Source organism: Rhinolophus ferrumequinum, chromosome X, assembly GCF_004115265.2.
Source record: "Rhinolophus ferrumequinum isolate MPI-CBG mRhiFer1 chromosome X, mRhiFer1_v1.p, whole genome shotgun sequence".
In the NCBI taxonomy this organism is placed as follows: domain Eukaryota; kingdom Metazoa; phylum Chordata; class Mammalia; order Chiroptera; family Rhinolophidae; genus Rhinolophus; species Rhinolophus ferrumequinum.
The window spans coordinates 19892217-19913130 of record NC_046284.1 but is presented as its reverse complement, the minus strand read 5'-3'; the positions used below and the strand labels follow the sequence as shown (position 1 = coordinate 19913130).

General features: G+C 38.0%; 1 protein-coding gene across 1 annotated transcript in view; it reads left to right on the top strand.

The window, feature by feature from the left end:
• The window catches only part of ADGRG4 (adhesion G protein-coupled receptor G4), a 108701-nt gene that overhangs the window by 56092 nt on the left and 31695 nt on the right, over positions 1 to 20914 (top strand). Inside the window, exons 10-13 of the mRNA XM_033125427.1 lie at positions 1863 to 1981; positions 11188 to 11404; positions 12497 to 12659; positions 17465 to 17599. Coding sequence (XP_032981318.1) covers positions 1863 to 1981; positions 11188 to 11404; positions 12497 to 12659; positions 17465 to 17599 — 634 coding nt within the window. The remainder of the gene's footprint in view (positions 1 to 1862; positions 1982 to 11187; positions 11405 to 12496; positions 12660 to 17464; positions 17600 to 20914) is intronic.

The following is a 20914-nucleotide window of genomic DNA, read 5'->3' as shown; positions in this document are numbered from 1 at the left end:
CTTTCTTTCTTTCTTTCTTTCTTTCTTTCTTTCTTTCTTCTTCCTTCCTTCCTTCCTTCCTTCCTTCCTTCCTTCCTTCCTTCCTTCCTTCCTTCCTTCCTTCCTTCCCTTCCTTCCTTCCTTCCTTCCTTCCTTCCTTCCTTCCTTCCTTCCTTCCTTCCTTCCTTCCTTTCTTTCTTTCTTTTTTTCTTTCTTTCAACCTTTTGGACCTACTTAAGCATACAATGCAACCTAATAACATTCCAGGAAAATTTTCAAGAAGACAAAAGAGAAAAAAGTCACTTGTGATCCCACTACCTGAACACAGTTGTTGTCAGGTTGGCATATCATATTTTTTTTTCATCTAGCCTTTTACTGCATTCCTTTCAGTTTTATGTAGTGGTAATCATTGTCTTCATATCAATAACCCTTTAACTCAGTGATTTATCAACATTTTCTATGTTTCACATTTGTCTTCATAAAGACCACTTCGAAAAACTGCCTCAGAAGCTACCTCCTGGATGGGCCATAATAATTTACTAAGTTACTTTTCCATTGTTGACTTTGTCATTTTTCTTCTTAAAATCATCATTCTTTCTTTTTCTTTCTGCTTTTAATGGTTTGTGCCATTAAGTTAAGTGGGCAGACCAGAGGGGCAGCAGGTTTTTGACAGAGGCTTAAAAGCTCTCTTTTGGAGGGCAACATCTTGAACTGTAGTCTACCTCTTTCTCCCTACGTCTAATTAGTCAGCAAATTGTGTGGCTTTTATGGTCACAATCAGAGCTCACATCTAGCTTTTCTTTTCCAACTCCACTGCTACTGCCCTGGCTAAGGCCCTTACTGTCTCTTGCCCACTTTTAGAACAGTCTCCTTGCCTTCTAACTGTCCACTAACCCCCAGCTATACTCCATACTGCTGCCAGTGTGATTTTCCTAAAATATGCTTGTGGTCACATCACTCTCTCACTCTGGTTTCACACTGACTCAAGAATTAAGTCCAAACCTCTAAATACAGTACTCAAGACCTGCAGGCTCTCTTCTTTACCACGTTCCAGGCATAAAAGGCCATTTGCCCTTGTGGACTCAATGGGTACTTTCTCCGTGTCTTTCTCTGCTTGCGCTCTTTTCTCTGCTTAGCGGGGATGGGGCACTTTCTCCATCTCTGTTCTTTCAGCAACCAGCTTAGCTCAAGAGTTGCAAGTAAGTGTTCCTTACTTGGTGGTTTGATATTTAGTTTTGTTTATAAGGCTTTCTATTTCATATCTTGCCTGTTAAATGTAGTTATATTTACAGTCTCAAATCAACAATTTACAAGCTCCTCGAGGGACCAGACCCTGCCCTATTTGTCTTCACTGCCTACTATCAGTCTTAGAAACATAGTGGGTGCTCAATAAATGCATTAGCTGACTTGAAAAGAATTGGTTTGAATTGGATGAGGCATAGGGGAGGGTGGATGATGACGGCCAACGAGCTACAGGGGATGCTATATTAATTGCCTTGAGTAAATTAATATGCTAAGATAGAGACCACAGTCTAACAGGAACAGGGGTAAGAAGGAAAAGTGAGGGTAAGGAGTCATGTCTAGATGGGCAAAATCTCTGCCTTGACTCTTGGTCTGCTGGACATTGTCATGCCCCATCTCAGGCTCTCTTGCCTTTTTATACCTCCTGTATGGAGATCCTAGATTCACTTCCTCCCCAAGGACAAAGTTTTCTTCACTTTCTAAACACTGGACTCCTTTGCTCTCTCAGCCAGGAGACTGGGAGTGGATGAAAGGGAGGTGTGCCAAAGATAAAACTTGATCCTTCACCATTTGCTTTAAGGCTATTCTGGCCCCATCCTCCAATAAGAAAGCTTATTGATCCTCTCTCCTCTCTTTTTCAGCTCAATCAGTATGGACACAGGCAAATCTCAGTGGGAAAAACCAAAGTTTAAACAATGCAAATTGCTTCAAAGGCTTCCTGATAAGATTGTGGATCTTGCTAATATTACTATCAGTGATGGTAAGACTGTTCTGTACACATTGGAGAAATAATGGAACCTCAGTTAGTCTACTTGACCTGAGACCATAGAGAGTACAGGCAAACCCTCACTTAGGAAAATCCACCCTACAGAAATCCAGTTTCAGAAAATGTTGATGGAGGTAGGAGTGGGGCATGACAAGTTAAGACTATCAGTATTTTTCGTTGTTTTTTTTTTTTATAATTTTCAGCTAATTGTTTTTCATTTTAATTTTTAAAAGTTTTAATAAATAATACTTCACATAGTTCAGTATTGAAAAAAAATAATACACAGTCAAACATCTCTTCCACTGCTGATAGCCACATTAGCTATTCAGCTAATATCCACAGAGATATTTTATGCTCTCTAAAGGAATTTATATGTGTGTGTATGTCTGTCTTTCTGTGTGTGTGTGTGTGCATATTCATATAGATACACAATAAATATACATGGTTATGTATGTTCTCCCTCCCTTTTTGTACACAAACTGGAATCTGCTGTACATGCTGTTCTGCACCTCGCTTTTTTCTCTTAATAATATATTGGATAAATTATCATATTGTACATGAAGAGCTTCCTCATTCTTTTTTTCACTGCATTGTATTATATTGCATGGATATGCCACAGTTTATTTCTTTAACTTGTTTCCTATGGATGGATATTTAAGTTGTTGATAACATTTTGTTTTTAGAAAGCTGCTTTAATGGGTATCATTCATATGTCATATTGCACAAATTGGGTATTCTTGAAGCATAAATTCCTAAAAGTAGAATTGCTGGCTCAGTCGTGCTTTTAAAAAAAATTTATTAAATTTATTGGGGTGACATTGGTTAGTAAAATTATAAAGGTTTCAAGTGTACAATTCTATAATACATCATCTATATGTTGCATTATGTGTTCACCACCCAGAGTCAATCAAACTTTTGATGGTGTCAAAATGCTCTCTGTAATAATAGCACCAATTTCTAAACCCACTTTCAAGGTATGAAAGTGCCTGTTTCAGAACACCTTCATCAACATAGCATGTTATCAGACTTTTGGATCTTCGGTGATTTGATAAGCAGAAATTGCTATCTCAATGTAGAATAAAATTTTTTATGGAGATATTCATATATCATAAAATTCACCCATTTAATGTGTAAAATTCCATGGTTTTTAGTATATTCTCTAGATTGTGTGATCATTACCACTAATTCCAGAACATTTTAATCTCACCAAAAAGAAACCCTGTACACATTAGCAGTTACTCTTCATTCCCCGCTTTTCCAGCCCCTGAAAACCTCTAATCTACTTTCTTCTTTTAATTTTATTTTGTTGTTGTAACAACACTTAACATGATGTCTACCCTGTTGATAAATTTTCAAGAGCCTAATACACGACTAATGACTATAATAGGTACAATATTGTACAACAGATTTCTAGAACTTACTCATCTTACTTAATGGAGACTTTATGCCTGTTGATTAGTAACCCCCATTTCCCCCTCCCGCAGCCTCTGGCAACCACCATCTACCCTGTGCTTCTGTGAGTTCAACTATTTTTTTTAGATTTCACATGTAAGTGAGATCGTGCAATATATATATATTGTGTGTGTGTGTGTATGTATATGTGTATGTGTGTGTGTGTATGTGAGATCGTGCAATATATATATATATTGCACGATCTCACATACACACACACACATACACATACACACACATATATATATACATGTAAGTGAGATCGTGCAATATATATATTGTGTGTGTGTGTATGTATATGTGTATGTGTGTGTGTATGTGAGATCGTGCAATATATATATATATTGTGTGTGTGTGTATGTATATGTGTATGTGTGTGTGTGTATGTGAGATCGTGCAATATATATATATATATTACACGATCTCACATACACACACACACATACACATACACACACACACACATATATATATATATATAATTTTCTTTATCCATTTATCTCTTGATGGACACTTAGGTTATTTTTATATCTTGGCTATTGTGAATAATGCTGCAATGAACATGGGAGTGCAGATATCTCTTTAAGGTAGTGATTTCATTTCTTGTACCTATATACTCAGAAGTGGGATCGCTGGATCATATGGTAGTTCTATTTTGAACTTTTGAGAAACCTCTATGCTGTTTTCCATAATGACTGTACCAATAGTGTACAAGGGTTCCCTTTTCCCCACACCCTTGTCAACATTTACCTCTTGATTTCTGATAATAGCCATTCTAACAGGTATGAGATGACATCTCATTATGGTTTTTCTTTAACTTTTTTATTTATTTCAGTGTGTTTTTCCAGGACCCATCAGCTCTAAGCCAAGTAGTTGTTTCAATCTAGTTGTGGACGGCACACAGTGGCCCATGTGGGGGTCAAACTGGCAACCTTGTTGTTAAGAGCACCGCACCGTGCTCTAACCAACTGAGCTAACCGGCCACCCCTCATTGTGGTTTTGATTTGCATTTCCCTGATGATTACTGATGTTGAGTACCTTTTCATATATCTATTGGCCTTGTGTATGTCTTCTGAGAAATGTCTGTTCGAGTCCTCTCATTTTTAAGTTTTAAATAAGTTTTTATTTTTCAATTACAGTTCACATACAATATATTAGTTTCAGGTGTACAACATAGTGATTAGACATTTATATAACGTACAAAGTGATCACCCTGGTAAATCTAGTATCCATCTGACACCATACATAATTATTACAATACTATTGACTATATTCTCTATGCTATGCTTCACATCCACATAACTATTTTGTAACTACCAATTTGTACTTCTTAATCCTTTCCCCTTTTTCACCCATTCCTCCAAGCCCCCTCCCATCTGGCAACCATCAAAATCTTCTCTGTACCTGTGAGTTTGTTTGTTTGTTTATTTTGTTTTTCAGATTCCATATATAAGTGAAATTATATGGTATCCTGTGTCTGGCTTATTTCACTTAGCATAATACCCTCTAGGTCCATCCATTTGTTACAGATGGCAAGATTTCATTCTTTTTTATGGCTGAGTAATATTACATTGTATGTATGTACCACCTCTTATTTATCCATTCATCTCTTGATGGATTCTCAGGTTGCTTCCGTATTTTGGCTATTGTAAACAATGCTGCAGTGAACCTATGGATGCATATGTTTTTTCAAATTAGTGTTTTGGGTTTCTTTGGATGAATATCCTGAAGCAGTATTACTGGGTCCTTCTTTATCTCTTGTTATAGCCTTTGTTTTAAAGTCTATTTTGTCTGGTATAAGTATTGCTACCCCAACTTTATTTTTCATTTACATTTTCATGAAATGTCTTTTTCCATCCCTGTACTTTCGTTCTCTGTGTGTCTTTAGATCTGAAGTGAGTCCCTTGTAGACAGCATATGTAAGGGTCTTGTTTTCTTATCCATTCAGCCACCTGATGTTTTTTGATTGGAGCATTTAATCCATTTACATTAATTTAAATTAATTGTTGATATATTTGTCCAGTTTTCCCAGCACCATTAATTGAATAAACTGTCTTTACCCCAGTATGTATTCTTGCTTCCTTTGTCACAGATTAAATGACCATATGAACATTCGTTTATTTCTGGGCTCTCTATTCTGTTCCATTCGTTTATATGTCTGTCTTTATATGAATACCACACAGTTTTGATTACTGTAGCTTTGTAGTATATTTTGATATCAAGGAGTGTGATGACTTTGTTCTACTTTCTCAAGATTGATTTGACTATTTGGGGTTTTTTTTTTTGTGGTTCTGTATGAATTTTAGAATTGTTTTTTCTATTTCTGTAAAAACCAAAAATATCATTGGCTAAGCTAGTTCAGTGAAATCTAGTTCTCCTGCAGTGTACATCCTCTGATGCTCCTCCTTAAACAATGCAGGGTTCAGCATGTACACAGTTTCCCTGACCACCAGGGATGATTGTTTCTAGCTGGGTTCTCTCTGACTATCTCTTTCTCTGTTCTCTCTGCTAAGTTTCTGGCTGGTCTGCTTCTATTGCTATCACTTCCAGCTGTTAGTGTCCTAATTGCTAGTTGATTACTCTGTTGTTTTTGACAAAACCTTGGGGCATAAATTGCTCCATGATCTTATCCAATTAAAGTCTGTCCCCCTTGGCAGGGGCAGAGTGTTGCCAGTCTTTGAGGCTTTCTCCTATACTCATATGGGCAAAATATCTCTTTTATGGGGCAAGAGCTTGGGGTGGTGGTGGTAGTGATTAATGTGTCCTTTATCAGATGTGTCACCAGGGCCTTCCCTATGGAGCAGGCGCTGTGTGTGTATTTAGGAGGAAGGGGGACTTATGTCTGACACTCAACTGCTGCCACTGCCCAGTATGGATCTTCCACAACCCAGTGTTGGAAAGATGGGAACTGCCAATGTTCACTGGCTGTCAAATCTACCCCAGGGACCTGAGGTTGATGGTGACTACTACTTGACTGTCTAGCCCAATGGAACAATTCTTCCACAAGCAGGGCTGTGGGGGATGGGTACAGTTCCAGGCGCAAATGCCATGGCCTTCCACTGTTCTTATTACCAAGTTTCTATAGATTTTGTTGAATAAATGCATCGCAATTTGTTACAAGATCTCCCATTAATTTCCAGAGACTTTGGATGATTGTCTTTGCTAATTTTGACCAGAGTAATAGATGTCTCTCTTGGTGATCTTATTCCCAAGCTCCTCCTTACATCACCATTCTGAAAGTCCTGCCCTTCCTTATTGGTGTTTTTCAAGTACACATAAAAGTTTTCCTCGTAGAGTTTCAGTTTTTACACAACTTCTCAGGCATAGCTCTACAGCACAAAGTGGGTCCACCCCACAATGAATAGTTGGAAGTTGAGGCACAGGCATTGCAGGCACTGCAGAAGAGCCAGAGCATTGCTTTGAGGCGGTGATCTTCTCAGACTCGTCTTCCTTCCAGAAGATGTAAATTTGAGATCCTTGCCAAGGCATATCTAGAAGAATTAGAAAAGCAAGCACAGCTCTGATGGTTTCTAGAACTAAAATAATGAGTCAGGGCAATAGGGAGTGTTGCAGCTTGAAGTCAGTGGGCGGCAAGAGAGACAGAGAGAGAGAGAGAGATCTGTGTTTCACATTGACCTTCCTCCTTCTGAGTGACACATTTTTCTTAGACATGCAAATGGAATTTTCTCTGTGGAAGAAAAAGTTAAAAAACAACCATAATAACAATAAAAGCATTGCATTAGGTTGAGATTTTTAGAAAATTAATGGTCAGAAGTCACTTTAAAAAAAATCTGCAGAAGAAGAGAACAGTTGGATGGTGGCTGTAAAGAATAACTGAAAAATAAACTATTAAGTTTATTAGCTTTGGAGGAATCCTTCTTTTCTCCTTGTAAGTTAGAAGCTTAATGAAAAATGAGTACAATGTAAAGGAAAAAAAATACATTCATTTTGAAATAATTTTTCTTTTGCTTTCAATCTTGCTGACAAACAGATACCTTGGTTGGAGAAAACTCTTCAATTTCCCATTTAAGAGTTCATTTCTTTTAACTCCTGAATATCACAGAGTTAGAAAAGGTACCCTTATTTCAAAGGTCTGTGGGTTCTTTGCTGTGCTCATTTTTTTTTAACCTCCATGATATTGAAGATGCATCACACTCTAATGAAGTTGGCTGAAACCTTTCACAAAACTGTCTCCTGTCTGTGTCCATCCCACTGTTGGGGCAGGATAGTGTGTGATTGAGACAGAACAATGTAATTCCCAGATGTCAGGGAGAACTGCAAAGCACTGGTGTTTCCAACCCCCAAAACCATAGAGAAAAGAGATTAAAGAACAGATGCTGGAGTAGAAAGTGATATTGAGGAACACTAGCTTTGAAATCAAACAGGCCTGGATTAAATCTGGGTTAGAACCTCTGTGTCTTTATTTCTTAATCTGTAGAAAGGGGATAATATTAATACATACCACGTGGTGTTATTGTGATGGTTAAATGAGAAAATGATGTATAATGCCTTGCTGTGGTATCTTGTCTCCCAAATGCCCACCATTGATTCATTCCCTCCTTGTCAACTGGGAGTTAAATCAGGGCTGGCTTGTGTCGGTTTAGCCCAATAGAATTTGTCAGTGGTGACACTGCGCCATTTATGGCACTAACTTTCAAGAGGACTGGAAGTTTCTGCCTCCTTTTTCTTGGCACACTCTCATTTGGGATTCTTCCTCTCAGAGCCCATACACCATGCCATAAGAAGCTCAAACAGCAGTGTGCTGGAAAATGTTTAAGAACCAGCTCTATCAAAAAAAAGAATGATTCATAGCATTTGCTGATTTCCTTGGTGTAATACTTCACTCCGGCTGCATACAAACTACAACATGTAGTCATGGAACATGAAATTGGTAAGACATGCACAGATACAGCAGATATAAAAAAATAATAAGAGCATAGATTATTAAAATGTGGCAAAATAATTAAGAAGTGGTAAGTTTTGAGTATCACCATCATTTTTAATATACTTTATTTAATTGCAAATTTATATAATTTAGTTTTTAATGATGGCTGTGTTTAACAACCAGCTCACAAAATTCCTACAATTTAACAATTGGTTTTCACACAATTGGTGATACATGCTAGCTCCAGTACACCACAAGCCAGATCCAGCATACCACTATGCCTAAACCACTGAGAGAAGCCATGTGTAGGGAACAGCAACAACTGACCCAACTGACCAGTCCATGCTAGCATCAACTGACAGCCAAGTGAGGGAGCCATTTTGGACTCCCCGTCCAGTCTAGCCTTAAGGTGACTCCAGTCCCAGCTGCCATCTGATTGCAACTGCTTGAGAGAACCCAAGTGAAAACTGCTCAGCTGATCGCAATCAATGCAGAGCACCACAAGGGATAATAATAAATTGTTGTTTTAAACTATTAAATTTTAGGGTGGTTTGTTATGCAGGAGTAGAGAACTGGAATACTTGTTCATAAAAATTGTACGATAAATAACAGATATTGTTTTGATTGTTGCAATTACTATCAGATTAATTGTAATCATTTTAAGCAACAGGGATCTATTTATTTTACACCAATTAAGGGAAGATTCCTTTTATTGCCTTTGCTTGGGGACTTAGATTTTTACACAGAGTGTAACTTGTCCTGAATTTTACTTAAAAACCATATAACTCTAGATGAAAAGTCTAGAATTACTTTCTACAAAATAGTTAGTCTCCTAGGGGCCTGTTGTTTACTTTCATTCTGCCACAGCAGAGATTGCATGAAGTGAAATCACACCACTGCAGCCCAAAGAATAATGACCCCAGGTAGGCAGCTCGGCTATCCCATTTACAAGAAAGCCTGAACAATTTAATAACAGCAGTGGAAAGACCTGTGAATGAGCATGCTATACTTTTCTTCCATCCCTAGTCGTATATTTTTCTCAGTTTCTTTAAGTGATCAGAAGATAGATGTAACAGGGACAAAATGTTAATTTGGATGTAATTAGTACAGTCTTGTTCAATCTCCCTGCTTCCCTCCATCTCCTCAGAGAGAACTCTCTGTTGACTCAGTTCTTATGTAAGCCATTGTTGGGCAGAGTGGGGTCATGGTTAGGGAGGGGGAGTTGAGAGGATCTCAGTTAAGATTGCTTAATTTACATTGACAATGACAAAGAATTGTTGAGAGAGAGAGAGAGAGAGAGAGAGAGAGAGAGAGAGAGAGAGAGAGAGAGAGAGAGAGAGAGAGAGAGACAAAGAGAGAGAATGCATATAAAGCAAAAAAATTAGATGAAAAGGAAGAAAGACAAAAATAGCCTGTATAGGCTGTGTTGGGGATAAACTTGGTGGGAGGCTTGGGGTAGGACAGAGATTTGGGGAGATACTGCCAACTGCGAAGCACACTAAAATAGAGGGAGAAAGAGAGAAAGAGAAAGAGAGAGAGAGAGAATGATGTTCATGCTTTATTATTTTGTTTTCCCAGAGTTGTTTATTTGTAATGTAACCTGGGTTAAGTGTGTTATGAGTGTAATATCTCTCTGGAATCTTTCTCAACAGATTGTATTTTTCAATTATTTTCCATTATATTTTGATTACTGGACTTGAATGTGAGTACTTTAAGCTAGGAGGGTACCACAAGGGAGCTCAGCTTTATATGTGTTGTATTGAACTAAAATCTAATTTGTGTTGTATTTGTTTAACAAGCTCTTAACTTTAAAAGTAGGCAATGAGGGGTGGCTGGCTAGCTCATTTGGTTACAGCGTGGTACTGGTAGCACCAAGGTCGCTGGTTCGATCCCCGCATGGGCCACTGTGTGCTGTGCCCTCCTTAAAAACAAACAAACAAAAAAACAAACAAAAAACCGTGGACAATGATTCAAACAACAACAATAAAAACAGTTTTTAAAAAGCATTTATGAGACAGTTAAGGACGTTTGAGCACTGACTGGATATTTGATGATTTTGAATATTATTGCTAAAATTTTAAAGATATGATATTGGTATTGTGGTTATGACAAACAAAGGTCTTTTGTTTTAGAAGTGCATACTGAAGTATTTATGGATGAAATGATATGGTATGTGGGATTTACTTTAAAATAATCTGGAGTTGGGGGGAAGTGGGTGGGAGTGTAGATAAAATCATATTAGCTCTTCATTGACACTTGTTGAAGTTAGGTGATTCATGAGGTACATGGGGATTCATCAGACTATTCTTTCTGCTTTTGTGCATGTTTGAAAATTTCCATAATAAAAAGTGAAGAAAAGGTGGGCGAGTTAATATCTATTGTTCTTACTCTCTAGAAAAATCTAATGAAGTTGCTTTTTTTTGTTATGTGGTCCATATTTGCTTTTTTTTCTGTGGGCTGCTGGTTCTTGACAGAAAAACATAATCACCACCCTTGATTATGAAAACATAGACCGAGTGTTTGCTGATATTTGAGTACAAGTGGGATCTACTTAACTCAATCCAATACTCAAAAGTCTTGACTTAATTAGAATCTAATTGCAAGATAATTCTTCAGTGACAAAAAAGTTTCCCTGGTGTATTAAAAAAAAAAAGGATTTTAATGACTAAAAACTTGATTTGTGTGCTACTTTCTGAGACTCCATCTATTGTAGAAATTGAGGTCCAGCATTTTTCTTCTGTAAACTTTGTTACCTTGCTATGTATTTGCATTTCACTACTTTACTTTTTAAAGGAAAGGAAACAGAACAGCATGGCCCCAAACTAACTAATGCAGGTTTTATATTTTGATTTTGTTTCTCCAGAGAATGCAGATGATGTTGCAGAGCACATTTTAAATTTGATAAATGAATCCCCTTCTCTGGATGAAGAAGAAACAAAGATTATTGTTTCTAAATTATCTGATATTTCACAATGTGATGAGATAAGTATGAACCTAACCCAGATTATATTACAAATAATAGATGCTGCTTTGGGAAAGCAAACCAATTCAGCTTCTGATCTGCATGAAGTAAGCAATGAGTGAGTATTAATACTTCGGTAAAATAAATTATTTCATGAAATTTAAAATATTTGTTATTATTTTTTTTAACATACAGTAATCACCAATGTTAAAAGTCAGGTAGTGGTGTATTGAAAAGTCAGTTAGTACCATACAGTGGGGTCATCCTACTCAAATCCCAAGTGTGAAAGAATGCATTCAAATTATAACTGAATCTTAATGGTAATGACTTTCCAAATAAATAATTACCGCAAACCAAACTTCTGATCTATTTCCCCAGCCCTGGTGCTTCTCTAATGTTCCCCATTTCTATAAAATGCATCCACTCAATGCTCAAGCAAAAAACTTGAGAATAAACCTAGTTACCTCCTTCTACCCCACAACCAATCAATAACCAAGACTTGCATGAGGCACTGTACATAGTTTTCTAATCCCTTAAATCTTCCTGGGATCCATCTACTTCTCTCAATCTCCACCACCATCACCCTAGTCCTAGCCCCATTTCTCCCAGCTAACTTTCTATATAACCTACTAATTGGTCTCCCTGCTCTGCTCTTGCCTCTCTATGGTCTATTTTCTACACAGCAGCCAGAATGAACTTTTAATGCATATATCAGATCATGACATCCTCTTGCTTTTAAAACCACTCAGTGGCATCTGTTATGTTGCATTGTACACCTGAAACTAATAAAAAAACAAACAACCAAAATGAAAAACCACTCAGTGGCTTTCTGTTACACGTAGAATAAAATCCAAAGTTCTTGACCTATGAGGTGCTGCAGGATCTGGCTTTATATGCAATAATTTCATTTAATCTTGAAGACAATCTTTTGAGATGAGTGCTAGTATTACCTCTGACTTTGTAGGTGAGGAAATGAAAGCTCCATGAGGTTATATTATTTGCCCAGTATAATTAGAAATTAGAGGAGCTAAGATTTTGACCTCAGTCTGTCTGACTCCAAAGCCAGTGCTCTTGTCTAATAATTCCTAAACAAAATAAAGATAGTGATTAAAACTCAAAGAAAAGTCTCACATTGAGGAACTCTTGTAAGGAGGATGGGTTTTACATTTAAAAAGTAGAAATGTTCTCCTCTACCTGTGTTCCCTTGCAGAATTCTGAGGGTAATCAAGCGTGCTGGTCACAAGATGGAGTTTTTTGGGAGGACAGCAAATCTGACGGTGGCCAGCCTGGCTTTGGCTGTCCTGCGAGTGGACCACACATTTGAAGGCATGGCCTTTAGTATTCGCTCCTACGAAGAAGGCACAGACCCTGAGGTGAGTGCAGCTCAGGGAACGGAGAGCCAGTCAGCCAAGTCTTGTTCTAGGTCTCCATTCATTTACTCCTTGGGAGGGAGAAGAGGCACTTTTTGTAAGGTTTTAATCTTCAACAGACCTTATGAAAATACAAATATCCCAGGGAAGATTCATATATAACCCGTAGTAGCCTAACATCTTGGTTAGAATGGTGCCCGTAAGATGTGCAGTGATACCACCTTTGGCCCTGTGACCCGAAATCATCTCAGGTGTCCGTTTACTATTTGGTATCATTTATGGAGCACTTATTATATGCTGGGCATTGTGCTACTGCCTCCTTTGTACAGATAAGGAAATAGAGAAGTTAAGTAACTTGCCCAAGGACACACAGCCTAGTGGCTCAGCCAAACTGATGTCTGGCTGGCTTTAAAGCCTGGGCCCTTTCCACCACACCACAGTATCTCAGCCTTTGGTAGGCCATAGGTTGCCGACACATGCTCAAAACAATTTGAGAGAGCAGCATTTTTAAACTTACAGTTTAAAAAATCATAAAGTTTACATACAGGGAAAGGCACCAATTATAAGTATACGTTCTCTGAATTTTGACAAATGTGTACATCTGTGTAACTTAAACCCCTATCATGATATAGAATTTTACTATCACTCCTAAAAGTCCCATCATGCCTCTTCCCAGCCAATCCCTGAAACTACTGCCTCCATTAGCAACCACTATTCTGATATTTTTTCACCATAGTTTTGCCTGTTCTAGAACTTTATCTAAATGGAATTATATAGTATGTACTGTCTTGTAGAAAGTTTCTTTCATGTAGCGTGCTTTTTTGTTGTTGTTGAGATTCATTCTTTTGTTTCTATTATTCTTCTTTATTGCTTGGTAATATTATATGGATATATCACAGATTTTTTTGTGTGTCTATTCTCCTATTGATGGACGTTTGGATTATTTCCAGTTTTTGACTATTATGATAATGCTACATTGGACATTCATGTAAAAGTGTTTGTGTGGACATATGTTTTCATACATCTTGACTAAATACCTAGAAATGGAATTGCTGGCTCATACGATGTATGTTTAAATTTGTAAGAACCTATCATATTGTTTTCTAAAGTGGTCAGTGATGTGATTTTTCATTTTATTTTATTTTATTTTATTTTATTGGGGAATATTGAGGGACATTGTGTTTCTACAGGACCCATCAGCTCCAAATAGTTGTCCTTCAATCTAGTTGTGGAGGGCGTAGCTCAGCTCCAAGCCCAGTCGCCGTTTTCAATCTTTAGTTGCAGGGAGCGCAGCCCACCATCCCATGGTGGGAATTGAACCGGTAACCTTGTTGTTGAGAGCTCGCGCTCTAACCAACTGAGCCATCCGGCTGCCCCTCATTTTTGTCCTGGCCATTTGTATGTCTTCTTTGGTGAAGTATCTGGTAAAATGTTTTGCCCCTTTTTTAATTGAATTTTTGTCTTCCTATTATTGAGTTGTAAGCATTTTATTTTTTTTACATATTCTGGATATAAGTCATTTATCAGATATATGTTTGAGAATATTTTCTGTGTGGCTTGCCTTTTCATTTCCTCGATGGTGTCTTTTGATGACCATAAGTTTTGTTTTAGTTTTTTTATCTTTTTTTAAAATTAAAGTTTATTGGGGTGACAATTGTTAGTAAAATTACATAGATTTCAGGTGTACAATTCTGTATCACATCATCTATGTATCACATTGTGTGTTCACCATCCAGAGTCAGTTCTCTTTCGATAACTATATATTGGATCCCCTTCACCCTCATCTACCACCTCTCCCCCCTTACCCTCTGGTAACCACTAAACTATTGTCTGTGTCTATGAGTTTTTGTTTCTTCATTGGTTTGTCTTGTTCTTTTGTTGTTTTCAGTTTTATATCCCACATATCAGTGAAATCATATGGTTCTTGACATTTTCTGTCTGACTTATTTCGCTCAACATAATAATCTCAAGATCCATCCATGCTGTCACAAATGGTACTATTTCATATTTTCTTATGGTAGAATAGTATTCCATTGTGTATATATCCACAACAGAATGGGAGAGGATTTTTGCAAACAATGTCTTTGTTAAGGGGCTAATATCCAAAATATATACGGAACTCATACAACTCAACAACAACAAAAAATAATCCAATTAAAAAACTGGGCAGAGGACCTGAATAGACATTTTTCCAAAGAAGACATACAAATAATCAATAGACATATGAAAAAATGAGCATAAATTTTAATTTTGATGTAGTATAACTTATCATTTTTTTCTTTTATGAATAACAATATATGGCTTGTCTAAGAAATCTTTGCCTACCAGCCTGTCATGAAGATATTTTCTTATCCTTTCCTTTACAAAATCTATAGTTTTAGCTGTATGTTTAAGACTATAACCCTAACTAATTGGACTAAATTTTGTGTATAGGGTGAGGTGTGGTGTGGTGTATGGTTTGGAGTTCATTTTGTTCTATATAGATGTCTAGTTATTCCAGCACCATTTATGGAAGACTTTTCTTTCCCCTTTGGCTTGCTTTGGCACCTTTGACAAAAAAATCAAATACTCATGTAAATGTAGGTCTATTTCTTCACCATCTCCTCTTCTTTCCTTTTGGGACTCCTATTACACATTTGTAAGATTTTTTGCTGCTGCCCCATAGTTTCCTGAGACTCTGTTCATGTTTTAAAATAACTTTACTACCTATTCTTCTGATAACATTATTTCTATTGATCTTCAAGTTCATTAACTGTATCTTCATGTTAATACTGAACATATCCAATAATTTTAAAAATTTTGATACTGTATTTTCAGTTCTAGAATTTCCATTTTGTTCTCTCTTTGCTTCTGTTTCTCTGCTGTTATTTCCTCTTTTTGCATTAATTGCAACCATATTTTATTTTAAGTATCACATACTTATACTAGCAGCTTTAAAATCCTTGTCTGCTAATTCTAACATCTGAGTCATCTTAAAGTTGATCTCCATTGTCTTTTCGTTAAAAATGGGTCACATTTGTTTGTTCTTCACATATTGAGTAATTTGGGATTATGTCCTGGATAGTGTGAATGTTATGTTGTGGAAACTCTGTATTCTACTATGTTCCTCTGAAGAGTATTGATTTTTGTTATACTAGGCAATTAACTTGGTTGGAATCAAACTGTAGATTCTATCTTTTTTGAACGGCAGCTCAAATCTCAGTTAAGTTCCTTTATCTTTATTTGGAGTCTGTCCTGTGCATATGTGGTTTAGAGGTCAGGCAGAGTGGATACACAGAATTTTGGCTCCCCCTATTCCACCTCTCTCTTCTCCAAGATTTACCCCTGACCTTTCAGTGACTGTGATTGTCCTGACCTTTGTTTTCGGTTCTTTATGCCAGAGAGACTGCAGGTTTTGAGCATCCTTCACAATTTTAGTTTCAGCATGCTTGATGGCTAAAAGCTGCAAAAAACAGTTAACTCACCTTGTGATGTTACCTTTTTCCAAGTGTCTACTGTTCTGCAGAATCTGCCTCCTTTTGTTTATTTTCCAGTGCCTGAGAGTCATGGTTATTTTGTATAGTTGTTCTACAGGAGGGTCAAGTCTATTAGGAGTCACTAGGCCATACTGGAAACAGATGTTGACTTCCCATTGTGTTTTGGTTACATATATGGAATTCTATTATAGATCTTGACAGAGAACCAAACCAATTAACCCCAATCACATTCTTGGTACCAGACTGCTTACATGTTGAAGCTAAATCATAACCTCTCCATGGTACCTGATTGCCCTAACAGAGTTCATTTGTGCCAGGAGAAGAGCCATATGGCTTTTGGGCTCACAAGTCATTTTTAGAAATATTATAAAATTTCATCTCCCCATGTTGCACCCAGCTAGATAATAGCACCTTGAGAGGCAGTATGGATAATGGGGAAAATGTGAGCCAAAATCACATATATTTTTGTAAAAATATATCCCAGCTGTGTGACCCTAGACAAGTCACTTAACCTTTCTGACCTTCCATTTCCTGACAGCATAATACAACATACCTCTCAGAGTTGATAGAAGGATTAAGTGAAAGAATGCATATAAGAGTTCCATATACCTTGTTTTGCCTGGGAGAGTCCAGGTTTACAACTGTGATCCTAGTGTAATTACAGGTAAAGCCCCCTTTCACAGTCAAAAATGTTCCAGTTCTTATCAAATACTATTACCAGTCAAATCAGCAAATTCTTCTGATAGTGAGCTTTCTAGAAGAATTCTTAAGGCCTAACACGTCACTTTCTTGCCCCACTTTTTAACAAAAGCATTGCTGAATAAACTATGGGGCAAGTGTCTAATGCCATTGTATTGGATTTCTGTTCTGTTTTTCCCTTCTCATAATTACGAGTATGTTGAAGAAAGTGGCCTGCTTTCAAAGAGTGGCCTTTATTTTTGAGAATCGTGGCAAATCACCTAATTTGTCATTCCCCTTTCCACCTCGATGAATACCCCGGTGGAAGCAAATCGAAAGGAGAGAAACTCAAGGATAGATTTAGAAAGGAAAGAGTGATATGTGTGTGTCCATGTCTATGTGCACCAGGTCACGTCTTACCTTGTGATTTGAGTGTGTGCATGTACACGAGCATGCACCTGAGAGTATACGTACTGTGTGTGTGTGTGTGTGTGTGTGTGTAGAAGGTGGAGCATAGCTTGTGGAGCTACTTTGCACCCTGCAGCCCTCCACGTGATACTCTGGGACTGAGGCTAGGGCTGGGGTGGGAGGTGAGGAGGATTTCAAGTTCATGGGTGATGATTCCAGTTTTCATTTCCTGGCTTTTCTTGGCAGATTTACCTAAGCGAAGTCCCTCTGGGGAGGGTTTTGGCTTCCATATATTTGCCTAAATCACTGAGGAAAAGAATCCCACTTAGCAACTTACAAACCATCTTGTTTAATTTCTTTGGCCAAACTTCACTCTTTAAGGTAAGTTCTTGCCTCTGGTAACTATCATAGATTGGCATACAGTGACTCATAGTAATTATGAACTCTTGCTATTTTCATAGTGTTCTGTTTATTTTAGAATATGCTCTCTGATTTATTCCACAAGTTCTCCCAGCACAACCCCTGGCCTTCAACATGAATCAACATCTACTTTAATTATGTTTCACAGTTTTTAATTTTCACAGCTTTTCAGCTTTGGAAGGGACCTTAAGGATTATCTAGTGACCAATCAGGGGTCTCAGGATGTTTTAAGGCCAGAAAAGAATAGCAAGTTCTACTGAAGAAAGGCCGTTTCGGCTTGTCAGTGTTTTCCTCCCTAATCTCGCTGGCTTCCTCAAAGCCAACATGCCCACTCTCTCAGGCCAATTTATTTGAAGCTGAGTGGTATCTAGCAGGACACTTGCCTGCAGGCATTTGTTGTTCCTTCTCATCACCTCCATAGCACTTTCTCTGAGGGCTCCAGTCCTCGCCCATTATTAATACAGAGAGACAGTGTGATGTAGTGGTTAAGAGCATAGGCTCTGGGGCCAGACTGGCTGAACTTAAAACTGGCTATGCCATAATCTACTTGTGTAATCTTGGGCAAGTTACTCAGCCTCCATGTGCTTTAGATTCCTCCTATGTAAAACAGGATAATAGAAGCACCTCACTGGGCTATAGAAGGATTAAAGGAATTAATACATATAAAGTGCTTATGATATTGCCTGGCACATAGTAAGTGCCATGTGTTTGTATTGCTATTATTATTTTCCTGTCTTGGGGCTCTACCTACCAAAAGGCCCATTCCTTCAGCCTGCCTCTGTCCAATCTAACGGTTAGGAAGACAGTAATCAGAGTTGGCATGAAGTTGTTGATGACGATCACCGTTAATGATTAATATTTACACTTATTATCTCATATACTTCTCACAAGAAACTGAGACTCAAAGAATGCTATGGTCTGAATGTTTGTGTCCCCTCCAAATTCTTGTGTTGAAATCCTAACCCCCAAGATGATGGTATTAGAAATGGGGTCCTTTCGGAGGTGATTAGGTCATGAGGATGGAGCCCTCATGAATGGGATTATGTCTTTATAAAAGAAGCTTTAGACAGCTCCCTTGCCCCTTCCACCATGTGAGGACACAGCAAGAAGGTGTCATCTATGAACCAGAAATAGAGCTTTCACCAGAACCCTACCATACGGGCACCATGATCTTGGACTTCTGGCCTCCAGAAGTATGAGGAATATATTTTTGTTGCTTATAAGCTACCCAGTCTGTAGTTTTTTTCTATAGCAGCCTGAACAGAGTAAGACAAAGAGGTTATGTAATTTTGCCCAAGGTCAAACAGCTAGGAAGTGGCACAGCTGGGAATCAAACCCAGGCTGTCTGACTCCAAAGTTCAAGTATTTAATAGATCTGTATATTAACTTGCCCAGGTGTGTTTGTATTTTCTAAAGAGGCTATCCAAAAGAATGAATTTCTAATGGTTAAATATTCACAGAGTTATTTTGGGGAGGTTGTACTGGGCCAACTTAAATATACCATATACCCATACCACATACTAATTGAAATATATTACATTATCTCCAGCTATGTCTGTAGGATATTCTGTTCTACTGGAAATCTCTAGCCACTCCCCTCTATATCTAAATTCTATTTATTCCTGTAAGCTTAGCTCAAATCTCACCTAGGAAACCTCCCTGGAGTTCCAGAGCCCCTGCTCTCCTCCCCACCCCCTGCTTATATTCTTGTCTTAAACTTCTGCTTAGTTTTCTAAGTAAGTTGTGGCATATGTCATGGCTCAGACATGTTTTCTTTTCATGGCATCCAGCACAGGACTAAGTACCCAACATGTTTTCAGTAGATATTTATTAGATCTTTTTTAATGGAAAAAAATTAGGTTGGATCCAGAACAAGCCAGGTGATAACAAAATTTTAATAAAAATTCAGATTGTGATTCATAGCACTCTGACCATTTTGGTAGGCTTGTAATTTCTCTCTATCATCTGAGATGCCATTATTTTGGTAATTTTTCTCTTTCTTCAGAGGGATGTGCTTGTCTCATGGAATAAAAGATAAACTTGTTTTGCATAGATTTCACACCTAATAAGTAATTTTTATTCACTAACACCTTCCACTGAAAGGGATTAAGGTTCTTTGCCAAAATTAGGCTACAGACGTCATAGCACCAGATGAAGAAGGATTAGAACTAGCATGTCATCAAATTCAGAGCTGGAAGCCTCTTATAATTCATAATGTCCCATCTCCTCATTTTACCAATAAGGAAATTGAGACCCAGAGAGGGGAAAGAACCTGCTGGAGGTGACACAATTTATTCATTTATTCATACAGTTATTTATTCAGTCAGCAAATATTTACTGAATTCCTACTATGTGTTCTGCATGGTGCTGGATGCTGGGGATACACTGGTAAGCAAGAGAGACGTCGTGCCTGCATTCATGGAACTTACAGTCTGATAGGGGAGAACGGAGACCTAAAGGTTCTAACATTGAAGGGGGTGACACGAGAATGGGACCTGTGCCACTGGTTGTTGGGGAGTGAGCACTTACAATAGATGCCACCCTTTAACTACCTTTTCCCCCCTGAGTCCTGATTCTCACAGCCTTACTTTCACACTGCTTCCTCTCACATCTTTTGATCAAAATCTTAACTGTCATTACAACATATTACTTTTAAAATTGTTGATCAGATACCACTCTTGGAAAACATGTAACTCCTCCTCCACTCCCCCACTACTGGCAGTTCAAAGGGAGAGGGACAAAGCATTAGGCAAGTACAGTACGGTAAAGGGGCTCTGGAAGCATAGAGGATAGCACCTACCCTTGTCTGGGAGATCAGGGAAGACCTAATGTAAGAGAGGTGTCAGCTGAGATCTGAGGTTGAGTAGGAGCTGGAAGATGAAAGACAGTAAGGAGAAGGAGGGAAGAGTGTTTCAGGCTGAGAGAACAGCTTCTGTAAACATTCCGAAGTGGGTGGCCAGTTAGCTCAATTGGTTAGAGCATGGTGCTAACACCAAGGTTGCTGGTTTGATCATCACGTGGGCCACTGTGAGCTGCGCCCTCCTTAGACAAACAAACAAACAAAAATAAAACAAAAAACATTCAGAAGTGAAATAGGTAAAACTTGAGCCTAGAGCACAAAGGGTGGAAGGGTGGAAGAGTGAGAGATGATTTAGTTTCTTTCCCTGCACAGCCGCCATTTTGTATGTAAGGGAAATAAAGCCAGAGAACAGGTGAATTAAGTCCTGGGTCACTGTGTTTCTCCTCCTTTGGCCTTTCTACTACAGAAAACTGTAT